General features: G+C 35.1%; 1 protein-coding gene across 10 annotated transcripts in view; it reads left to right on the top strand.

Moving 5' to 3' along the window:
• The window catches only part of DLG1 (discs large MAGUK scaffold protein 1), a 272,975-nt gene that overhangs the window by 144,483 nt on the left and 115,982 nt on the right, over window positions 1-12,510 (top strand). For 7 of the 10 annotated variants that reach the window (XM_042956289.1, XM_042956288.1, XM_007090975.3 and 4 more), the window contains one exon: window positions 5,155-5,253. The exons of the other annotated variants lie outside the window; for them this stretch is intronic. In XM_042956289.1, the coding sequence (XP_042812223.1) occupies window positions 5,155-5,253 (99 nt within the window). The remainder of the gene's footprint in view (window positions 1-5,154; window positions 5,254-12,510) is intronic. 10 annotated transcript variants of the gene reach the window in all.

Genomic DNA, 12,510 nt, shown 5'->3' with positions numbered 1-12,510 from the left:
AGCTAATGTCTGACCCTATTAAAGAGGCATAAGGAAACTTTGAGAGGTGATAGATATGTCTGCTACCTTAATTGTGGTGATGGTTTCATAGATAATGCATATGTTCACACTCTACAAGTTGTATACATTAAATATGTGCAGTTTTTTGTATATCAATTATACCTCAACAAAGCTGTTAAAAAAAATAAAACTGAAATTACAAAAAAATAATGATAAACTTTAGACTTTTTTTCTTTGATTCTTTGGATGACTAAAGCCAGTTATTTTGTAATGTATCAGATGTTCAGTGATTAGATTCAGGTTATGCATCTTCAATTGGAATTTCTCAGAAGTGATATGCTCTTATTATAGCCTATCAGCATGATTTTGATTTGTGCCATCCCTGGTGATGTTAACTCTGATTAAGATAGTATCTGTTAGAGAAGCACCTGGGTGGCTCAGTCGGTTAAGGGTCCAACTCTTGGTTTCGGCTCAGGTCATGATTTCAAGGCTTCGTGGATTCAAGCCCCGCATCGGGATTGCTTGGAATTCTCTGTCTCTGCCTCTCGCCCACTTGTGCTGTGTCTGCCTCTCTCAAAATAAAGAAATAAACTTAAAAAAAAAAAAGGTAGTACCTACTAGATTTCTTTACTGTAATTAATAAAAGCTTTTAAGAGATAACTTGTGTGCATCCATGTGTCCTTTTTAAATTTTCATCTGCTGGAATGAAATAGAAGGTTCCTTCAGCAGCAGTGGAATTTTTGCATCTATTGATGTATGTATTATTACTGTGTAATACATAGTAATATATTATTACTGTGATGGTTTCCAAATGATTTTGTAATTCCATAATTCCTTATACATTTTTTAGTTGGCATTCTACTCTAAGGAAATGCTCTCTCTTCTGTTCATGTGTTCTTGTAATTATTAAATCAGTATGGACTCTTGGAATCCTGTTTTATATAGTGGATTGTATGCTATTGTTATCTTTATTTTGATTCTCAAATTGTTCCTGGTCTGACTGATGAAAACCCTTCAAGCTAACTTCTGTGTCTTTTGTCATGCCTTCATTATTCCTTGAGCAGTTCTATATTTTCTGGCACAACAGGATGTTTTAGATTCATATTATACTTGGCTAAGTTTTAGCACTGGACTCAGCCATTTCTCCAAAGACTCCTATATTGTTTTTTTTTTTTAATTTCAGAATATATATTTAGAAACCATAATCTGAGTGATAGGTGTGTTCAGGCTATTGGAATATTACTGCCCCTAGATATTCTCTGTGGACAGAACAAGGGAATATATGTACATATAAACACACACATTTATGTCTGTATTCCTGTGTTCGTCTATATATATTGAAAACCATGCATTCATGCTAACCTCCAGTTCTATTCTAACTTCCAGTTCTATTCTAAAACCATAGGTATCATGCTAATTTTTTCCCTTTCCATATTTTAACTCCCTTCTCTGACATGAGGAATCTTGCTCCCATTATCTTATTTATTGGATCAAAATCTCCTGTATGTAAGCAATCTCCCATTGACAACCTCCTTACTCTGCTCAAGCTCCAACAAACCCCCTTTTTACTCCATTGAGGCTCCTACACTTCATACCAGACTACTGCTACTGCCACATAGATAATGTCTTTGTCACATTTGGTTTCCAGAAAAACATCAGGCTCCTGGCACCACTCTGCCCATATCCTGCTCAAGCTCCAAGCACCCTGTGCTAGACTGCTGCCACCCCTCTACTCCCTGCATTCAGATGCTGTCTTCACCTGCTTGGTTTCAACAATCTGTACCTTCCTGTTAAAGAAGTCTTTGCCTACACCAACACTTTGGTTGGCTTTGCATGATGATATTCTATCATTATTATCTTCTAGAAATCTAATTTTCATACTTCCCAATTATGTCAGCAAACAATCTGCAATTAATTCTAAGTATTGTTTAAGTAGAGATGGGATTCATTTCATTTTCTGTGTTTATACCTAGGTGATCAAGTGGCAGCTCTTTTAAAAGTATCTTTTTCTTATACTTCGTTATAAATTTGGAGTCAGAACCTCTGGGTTTTCAAACATTTTTAAAAAGTCATATAAGTATTCCACTGAAAATTGATTAGCATTTAAGTTATTCATTTTAAACTTATAATATGGAATTTGAAGATTTTTTTTGTATGGAAACAATATATAATTGGTGACTGGAGTCCCAAGCCAGACCTACAGGGGCTTTATTGACATACAGACTGTTCTTACAGATGATTTTTAATTGTTGTATAATATTTAATCTTACATAATTATCATTATTTGTAAATGTAACCATTCCATTCCAGCACCTTTGGATATTTAGGGTATTCCATATTTCCCCAAGTATAAACTGTGGTCAGTAGAATGCAATAAGACTATTAGAACATTTGTTTTTTAAATTATTCATTTAGGATAGATTGCCAGAATTAAGTCTAAGAGTTTAGATGTTTTTAAGGCTATAGATAATTGCTGCTAAATTGCTTTCCTTAAAGTTTGTATGAATTTATATTTCCAACAGCAGTGAGAAGGGACCTGTTTCCATGCATTAAAAATTTTATTTCGAGGGGTGCCTGGGTCGCTCAGTCGGTTAAGCATCTGACTTCCGCTCAGGTCATGATCTCATGGTTCATGGATTCGAGCCCATGTCAGGCTCTATATGGATGGCTCAGAGCCTGGAGCCTACTTCGGATTCTGTGTCTCCCTCTCTCTCTGTCCTTCCCCACTCGCACTCTTTCTCTCTCTCTCTCTCAAAAATAAATAAACATTAAAAATTTTTTAATTTATTTTGAGGTTTTTTTATTGTGGTAAAAGATATATAACAAAATTTTTCATTTTAACCTTTTTAACTGTATAATTCTTTGGCATTAATTGCATTCACGTTGTTGCATCCATCACCATTATCTATCTCCAAAACCTTTTTATCACCTCTCACAGACTCTGTACCATTTAAGCAATAACTTCCATGCTTCTCTCTCCTAACCTCTGGTAACTTCTTTCTGTCTCTATGAATATACCTACTCTAAACATTTCATGTAAGTGGAATCCTACAATATTGTCTTTTGTGTCTGGTTAATTTCACCTGAAAACACAATGTTTTCAAAATACATCCATGTTGTAGCATGGGTCAGAATTTCATTCCTCTTTATGACTGAATAATATTCATTATATGTATATACCACATTTTGTTTATCCATTCATCTGTTGATGGATACTTGGGTTATTTCTACCGTGAACAATGATGTAAAGTATCCAAGGGGCGCCTAGTTGGCTCAGTCAGTTGAGCGTCCAACTCTGTTTCGGCTCAGGTCATGATCTCACGGTCATATCATCAGGCTCCACTCTGGGCATGGAGCCTGCTTGGTATTCTTTCCCTCTCTTTCTCAATAAATAAATAAACTTAAAAAAAAAAAAAAGTATCCAAGTCCCTGTTTTTAGTTCTTTTGAGTATATACACCTAGGAGTAGAATTGCTGGGTCATGTGGTAATACTATGTATGGTTAGCTTTTTTTGAGGAACCACCAAACTGTTTTCCACAGCAGCTTATACCATTTTCCATTCCTACCAGCAGTTTTTGAGGATTTCAGTTTCGGCACATCCTCACCAACACTTGTTTCTTTCTATTTTTGTTTTCCTTTTTTTATTACAGCCTCCTAGTAAGTGTGAAGTGATATATTCTAATTTTGATGTGCATTTCTCTAATTAATAATTTGTTGAGTATCTTTTCATGTGCTTATTGGCCAACTGTTTATCTCCTTTGGAGAAATGTCTGTTCAAGTCCTTGCCCATTTTTTAATTGTGTTTTTATCTTTTTGTTGTTGGATTTTTATAACCCGCATCAAATGTATGACTTAGAAACATTTTCTCCTATTTTGTAAGTTGTCTTTTCACTTTCTTGATAATGTCCTTTAATGCACAAAAGGTTATAATTCTGATGAAGTCTAATTCATTTATTCTTGTCACTTACGCTTTTGATATGATACTTAAGAATCCACTGTGAAATCCGAGGTCATGAAGATTTTACCCCTATGTTTTCTGATTTTATGAGTATGGTTTTAGTGTTTCTATTTTGGTCATTGATTAATTTCTCATTAGTTTTTGTATATGATGCAAGAGTGCTTTGATTTCAGTTTTTTTGCATGTGGATATCCAGTTGTCCCAGCACTAATGTTGGAGAATTCATACATTTTTGATAAATTTTAACTGATTGATTTGAGAAACGAGAAAGTCAGCATTGTAATTTTATTTTGTATTTCTTTGTTAGAAAAAGCATAGTTCTTCAGCAAATTTGTTCTTCTTGTTTTAAGTTTCTTTTAATGCACAGTGTCCTGTTATCAATTTGGTTTTAATGTTTTTCTTATATATGTAAGAAAATAACATCTGTATATGTTATTGGTATAGCAAATGTTTATGAATTCAGTTTATAGGGATTAGGACTTGATACAAAACACCTCTTCTGTGTTCCATTTACATCTTTGTAAAATTAATTGAATCAATCCAGATAAAGTAATTGAGTGTAAAGAAAAATTCCGTTTAAATTATGTCACTAAAGTTCTTACTTTTTAAATTTTTTCCAGAAAATGTCTGGCATATAATAGTTACTCAGTGAATGGTAGTTGAATTAATGACTTTAAAGGCAATTTTAAGGCAGGTTATTACAGTTCTCTTGTAGAGGTCAATAGCATAGATATAAAAAAATGATACAGGTTCAGTTTTTAAGTCCTTTGACTGTTTTGTGAATTTCTAAGCCCCAACTGCCTGCCTGTCTGATGGGCTAATAAAATTACATTTCACACCTTGAATACAAGGAGGAAAGCAGTCAGATAGCTTCTGAATGCTGGAAAAATGTTTTGTAGTCTATAAAGTGAGTGTTTTGTCTCCTAGAAGAGGAATATAGTCTAGGTCACTATCTTTTATTATTTTCATTTAAGCATCTAGAAAGTAGTCACCCATTTTAATTATAGTTACTAAAATTTTTAGTAGTCATATAATGATTTCTAAAGTAATTTCTGGAGAGCATTTTCTCAATTAAAGTTACATATTAATATTTTACTTATTTCTCAGTTATTTCTGAAAACTATATGACAAACTTTGTTATGTGTTTTTCTTTTATTTTGGTATTTTCCTGATTTTTTGTCGTTGATGATTTTTAGCCAACAGAAGCTGTACCTCCCTCTTCTCCCACTGTCCCTGTGATCCCTGTCCTGCCAGTCCCTGCTGAGAATACTGTCATCCTACCCACCATACCACAGGTTTTTATTAGTTTCTTTTTTCTTTATAAAAATTTCATTTGCTTTTAATGTTTCATTTATATTCTTTTCAAATTGTTTTAACTGTTTCTTTGTTAGACTTAGTAATTCACTTTGGGGTTCAGTTGGTGTTTTTAGAGAATTAAATATTTGGGATTTAATATAAAATGGGTTCAATACTTGCCATATTTTTAGGTTAACTATGAAATAGGACACATTCTGAACTTCATAATATTAAACTTCCTTAGATTCGTTATCATGCCTTTTGTACTTGTAAATTGTTTAAACCAGTTTTTATTTGCTTTAGGAATTTTAGTTTCTAAAGATAATAAAAGTCGTCATCCTCATATTATAGTAGATGTGTCATTTTATATAGCTTTTTTTTCCCGATATATATTTATCTTCTTTGGAAATATTTTTCTATCATTTGGTTAGGTAACATTCACATTTATTAGTTAAAAATAAGAACTCATATATGTAAAGTATGTGGGAACTCTTCTATCTTTGCAACTTTTCTGTGAATTTAAAATTATTCTAAAATAAAATTTTCTTTTTAAAAAGGTAACATATGACAGTCAAAAAATAAAATGAAATAATAGCCAAATGTCAGAGAATCTGAACTTTTTTAGCTTAGGAGCTTTAGTAGTTTTAAAACATTAACAACATCATTCAAAGTCAAAATAATGATAGTATTATTCTGTTGTGACCAATCTCAATCTCATACAAAGTACAAATAAATGCATCTTTAGCTATTTTTACTATTACTGATCTGTAGCATAAAATGGAGATAAAAATAGTATGTTTATTGTGTAAACACCATTTTTTAGGATTTTGGAAGGGGAGAGTGCAGGTGGGGGAAGGGCAGAGAGAGGGGGACACAGGACCTGAAGCAGTCTGCGCTGACAGGCTGATAGCTGTGAGCCCAATTTGGGGCTCGAACTCAGGAACCACGAGATCATGACCTGAGCCGAAGTCAGACGGCTGAGGTTCCCCTATTGTGTAAACAGTTTTGAAGTAAATTCCCCGTTGGGAGTAAAAATGGGATCTCAATTGTGATTACTTATTTCAGTGCCCTTCCCCTCCTAAAAAATGAAAAAGGAACAAAATGGGATTCTAGGGGAAATTACAGATACTACACTAAGACTGTAGTCTTTGTATTATGTTTGTATTATGTTACTTCTTCTACCTAATCTTTCAGCCTTTATGAAAATCATTAAAAATTAAATCATTGTAAATCCACCAAGAATTTAACAGATAAGTCCAAATGGATTTTTTCCTCTCTGTTGAAGAGAGGAATTGAATTTATAAGTAAAATACAATTCTAAGTAAGCAGCCTATGTGTTATTGTAATAGTGTAACATCTCTTCAAGCATCTAAGATTTAGTAGTATAATATATTTTTTTAAGTAGGGGATTTGAAAGTTTATTTTACTCTTGTCACTTCATCTTTTGATGTTGAGTTTCCTAGAATCCTTTGAAATTTTATAGTAGTTTTTGTTCTTACATTCCATGAGGAACTTGTCCTTTCCTGCTCAGAGACCTCTGATTTATTTACTCCAAGTGTCCCTGACAGCATCACACTACATTTGGAAATTGTGGAGATGTTGCATAGCCTTGTGGTTATAAATGAGAGGTCTTACAGTCAGATTGATCTAGTTTGGAATTCCAGTCCTACCACTTTACCAGCTGTATAACTCTGAGCAGTTTGCTTAACCACACTGTTTACTCATCTGTAACACTGAAGATGATTGTAATACTAACTTGAGATGTTTTACAGTGATTGGAAGAATAGTAATGTATGTGCAACTAGCACATGATCTTGGCTATTCATATTATTAGTGTTATTTCATATTTCTTTGAGACAGTAAACCAGGGAACAAGTTAGAAAAACAAATGAGGGTATGTGCACAAGAGAAAGGCTTATTTGTTCTCCTTAGCCTCATTTTAGGTTTTAAATACACTACGAAAGTGCATGTGGGGTAGATTAATAATTTATGTTGTATAATGTGAGAAGCCTATAGGGTGTGCCTCACTTTCCACAATCAGTAAGCCTTTTCCTGATTAATCAAGTATAACATGTACATTTTAAAATTAGTGTAACTGGTTAAAATGTCCTCAAATAAATTTGAAAGCCTTACTTAATAGATAACCTAATTTTAACATTTTTTAATGTTTATTTATTTTTGAGAGAAAGTGAGCAGAGGAGGGACAGAGAGAGGGGCTATCAGAGGATCCAAAGCAGGCTCTGTGCCAACAGCAGAGAGCTCAACGCAGAAGCTCAAATTCACAAACTCAAGAACCATGAGATCATGACCTGAGCTGAAGTCAGATGCTTATTAACTGGTTGACCCACCCAGGCACCCCCCTTATTTTACCATTTTAAATGGAAATAGTTTTTCTTCTAAAGATCTACTGCTTTACATTTTAGATGCATCAGGATGTCATAGAAATAGAAGAAGACGCAAGATTTGGAGTCTAGTCCTACCTGTGCAATTCAAACAAGTTACTTAACCTCTACATTTTATACTCCCTTCATCTGTTAAAATGGGGAATAATGCCTCCCTGAGTAATTTAAAATGAGTTTGAGGAGGGGCGCCTGGGTGGCTCAGTTGGTTAATAAGCATCTGACTCTTGATTTCAGCTCAGGTCATGATCTCATGGTTCATGAGTTCAAGCCCCGCATTGGTCTCAAGGCTGACAGTGTGGAGCCTGCTTGGGATTCTCTTTCCCTCTCCCTCTCTCTCTACCCCTCCCCTGCTCACTCTCTCTGTCTCTCAAAAAAAATTTTTAAAAAAAATTTTTTAATGAATTTGAGGATTAAGCAAATTAGATAGCTATGTATAGATATATATATAGATAGCCTTATTACAGACTCTGTATCTATCTATCGGTAGATAGATAGATAGATAGATAGATAGATAGATAGATAGATAGATATAGTCTAATCATTTGTAGAATTTTTATACTTTTCAGATTATCTTTATATTGATCACGTCATTTACATTTTATGAAAGCCCTCCACATAGTGGTATGGAGAAAGGCATAATGAATTGCTGCTGAAGATGCATGAAGAGCATGGACTTCATAGTGAGACTTGACTACCACTTCCTGGCGTCACCCCTTTCTGGCTGTGTGATAGTGGGGAAACTACTCAGTTTCTTGTAGCTCCAGTACTCCACATAGATACTGACCTATTAAATGTCTTTTTCTACCCCAGAGGAAATACTCTGATTTAAAACCAGATGCTTTATGGGGCGCCTGGGTGGTTCAGTCAGTTAAGCATCCAACTTTGGCTCAGGTCATGATCTCACGGTCCGTGAGTTCGAGCCCCGCGTCGGGCTCTGTGCTGACAGCTCAGAGCCTGGAGCCCGTTTCAGATTCTGTGTCTCCCTCTCTCTCTGCCCCTCCCCTGTTCATGCTCTGTCTCTCTATGTCTCAAAAGTAAATAAACGTTAAAAAAAATAAATAAAATAAAACCAGATGCTTTAGACCTTTATTTGAACCTGTTGTGGGGATCTGTCGTGTAACTAAGGTATAGTTGAAAATGCTTTATGGCTAATTTGTGTGTGTAAAATTTTTTGTACACACTCAAATATGTGTTTTGGAGGGATTGATGTTCATTCAATTTTTTTGTTTATTGTTCCAGTCCTGTAGCTACTAAGATATAAATATAACATTGGCCTTGTTCTCTAGGAGCCTACTGTCTGTGCAAGGGACAAGTTTACAACTCTAACATGACATGAGAGTAGTTACATTACAGATATATCCAGTGCAGACCATTTTTTATCACTTTTGGACCATACAGCTTTCACAAGACATTTGAGTATTGAATCGTAGCTAATTTGATCTTTAGTATAATCTAAAGTATGACCTAATACATTTTCATTTTATTGGTAATCCTAAATAGGAAAGCATGCTTCAAGTTACCTTGATGAGCCTTTTTAACTACACACTAATAACTGACTGCAGTGCCCTTATTCTGCTTATATTTTGGGTTTTTTATTAAATTTGTTTTATATTATTTTCATATCACTTCAGACTTAAGAAAATTGCATTCATAGTGCAATGAGGGGCACCTAGGTGGCTCAATTAGTTAAGTCAGTAAAGTTTGGCTGAGGTCATCATCTGTCTCATGGTTTGTGAGTTCATCCTCACGTCAGGCTCTGTGCTGACAGATCAGAGCCTGGAGCCTGCTTCAGATTCTGTGTCTCCCTCTCTCTGCCCTCCCCTGCTCACACTCTGTTCCTCTCTGTCAGAAATAAACATTAAAAAACATTTTTTTTTTCCAGGGCACCTGGTTGGCTCAGTCGGTTGAGCATCCGACTTTGGCTCAGGTCATGATCTCGCAGTTTGTGAGTTCAAGCCCCGTGTCAGGTTCTGTGCTGACAGCTCAGAGCCTGGAGCCTGCTTCAGATTCTGTCTCCCTCTCTCTGCCCCTTCCCTGCTCATGCTCTGTCTCTGTCTCTCTCTCAAAAATGAATAAATGTTAAAAAAAATTTTTTTTTTAAATAGTGCAGTGAAATCCCACATACCTTTACCTAGCTCCCCTAATTCTTAATATTTTTACCTACCATATTTGCTTTATCATTTCTCTTCCTATATAATTAAAATATTTTTTATGAATCATTTCAAAGGAAGTTTCTCTCATGCCCCTTTTGCCTCTAAATACAAATATTTTATAACACTAAATATTTTTTCATAAGAACAAAAGTATTACCATAGTACAGTGAGCTATATTAGAAAATGAACATTAACATAAAACTAGTATCAGATTAATCTGTAGACCTTAATTATATTTTGCCAGTTGCCCCAATAATATTCTTTATAGGAGAAACAAAAATAGATCTTTGGCCAGTCTAAGATTACACATTGCCTTCATGACACTGTAGTCTCCTTTAACCTGGAGTAGCCCCCACTGTATGTCTTCCATGAATGTGGCATTTTAGAAGAAAACTAGCTAGTTATTTTGTAGAATATATTTCAATTTGTGTTTGATACATTTTCATAATTAGTTTGAGGTCATATATTTTTCCAAATTTTTAGTTGTGGTAAGATACACATAATGTAAAAATTTACCATCTTAAAACCATTTTTAAGTTTATATATCATTGGTAGTAAGTACATTCATTTTTGTGCAACCATCACTGTCATTCATCTACAGAACTCTTTTCACCTTTCCCTTGTGAAAAACCCACTGCAGACATTGTACTCAGTGGTGAAAGACTGAAAGTATTTCCTCTAAGAATATGTAGAAAATAAAAAGCACTGTGACAATAATATTTGCTTTTATAATTGCCCTTATAGTTATCTTTACTGAGATCTTTATTGCTTCAAACACCTTGAGTTACACTCTGGTGTCCTATCATTTCCACCTGCAAGACTCTCATTAGCATTTGTTTTTGGTTTTCTATTTTTTTCAGGACAGCTCTACTGGTAATGATCTCCTTCAGCTTTTGTTTATCTGGGAATATTTTAATTCCTCCCTCACATTTGAAGGACAGTTTTACCAGAGATAGGGTTCTTGGTTGACAAGGGGTTTCTTTTAGTACTTTAAATATATATATCAGCCCACTGCCTTCTCACCTCGAGTTTCTGATGAGAAATTTGTTGATAATCTTATTGAAGATCCCTTGTATGTAATAAGTCACTTTTTTCTTGCTGCTCTCAAAATTCTTTTTGTCTTTCAACAATTTTTTTTTAAAGTTTATTTTGAGAGAGACAGAGATGGCACAAGTTGGGGGAAGGGCAGAGAGAGAGGAAGAGAGAGAATCCCAAGCAGGTTCTACCATGCCAGCACAGAGCCCAACGCAGGGCTCGAATCCACAAAGCTGAGAGATCATGAGCTGAAACCAAGAGTTGGATGCTTAACCAAATGAACCACCCAGGCACCCCCGTCTTTCAACAATTTGATTATAATATGTCTCGATGTGAATCATCCTACCATGAGTTTGTGGAGCTTCTTGGATGTTTGTACTCATGTGGTGATAGTGTTGTTTTTATCATATTTGCGAATGTTTTGGCCATTATTTCTTCAGATATTTTTTCTGTTCCTTGATCTCTCCTCTTCTGAGACAGACGTCCATGAGGTGTGTGTTGGTCCTCTTCATGGTGGCCCTAGGTCCCTTAGAATCTGGTGATTTTTCTTTAGTTTTGTTTTTGTTTTTGTTTTTGTTTTTGTTTTTCTGTTCTCAGACTTAATTTCCACTGTCCTATCTTCAAGTTTGTTAATTCTTCTGCCTGCTTGCATCTGCCTTTGAATTACTCTATTGAATTTTTCATTTCTATTATTGAACTTTTCAACCCCAGAATTTCCTTTTAACTTTTTTATTTTTTATAGATTTTTCCATTTTACCTATTATAAATTTCCCCATATTTCATTTTGTCTACTTTCCCTTTTAGTTCCTTAAACATATTTAATATGGTTGTTTCAAAGTCTTTGTCTAGTAGGTCTGCCACCAGGTTTTTTTAAAGGCAGTTTATCTTTTTTCTTTCGTTCTTTCTTTTTCTCCTTTGAATGGGCCACTCTTTACTGTTTCTTGGCATGCCTTTCGTTTCTTTGCTGAAAACTGGACATTTGACTCCTATGATGCTTTAACTCTGGAAATCAAGTTCTCCTGTTTCCTAAGGTTTACTGTTTTTTGTTTTTATTTTTGTTATTGTTGTTACTGTTTTAATTGTTGTAGGCTAGCTCTGTGCCAAGAAATCAGTCTGCAGTACAAACTTAAGGTCTTCCTTAGGTCTTTTCTTTGCCTAAACCTTCCCTGGACAGGTACAGTGGCTTTCTAATTTCCCTTATATATGTGACTACTTTTGAATATCCTAGGTGTCTGTGTCTGACTCTCAAAAGGGGAAAAATAGAAAAATGAAATGGTGGGAGGAGATGTTTGCCCTTTAAATCCTCTGGATGTCACTTGAACCAGAGGGGGAGGGACTTGTATCAATGGGAAGACGACAGTAATGGCCACTGCTTCTTTGTCTGCACCTCTGTGATCAGAAGCAGCAGTTAGCAATCAGAGCACAGATCCCCTATATTTGGAGAGTAGGTTTTTTGTCCCTCCTAGTTTGTGCAAGTTTTGTGCCAGCAACTCCAAGAACACTTGCACAGCTAACTGTTACAGGGCAGAGGGGTGGGAGTTGGACAGCTGCTACTGTGCTAAGAGCTGAGATGATTGAATTAACTACAATTTACCATCCAGTACTTCCCCTGAAGTTGCAAGCCTCCTATAGCCTATTCTGGGATTCAGTAGAATTTCAAAATAGA

This window comes from Panthera tigris, chromosome C2, assembly GCF_018350195.1.
Source record: "Panthera tigris isolate Pti1 chromosome C2, P.tigris_Pti1_mat1.1, whole genome shotgun sequence".
In the NCBI taxonomy this organism is placed as follows: Eukaryota; Metazoa; Chordata; class Mammalia; order Carnivora; family Felidae; genus Panthera; species Panthera tigris.
Note: the sequence above shows the minus strand (reverse complement) of the source record. Positions and strands in the feature narration are given on the sequence as shown.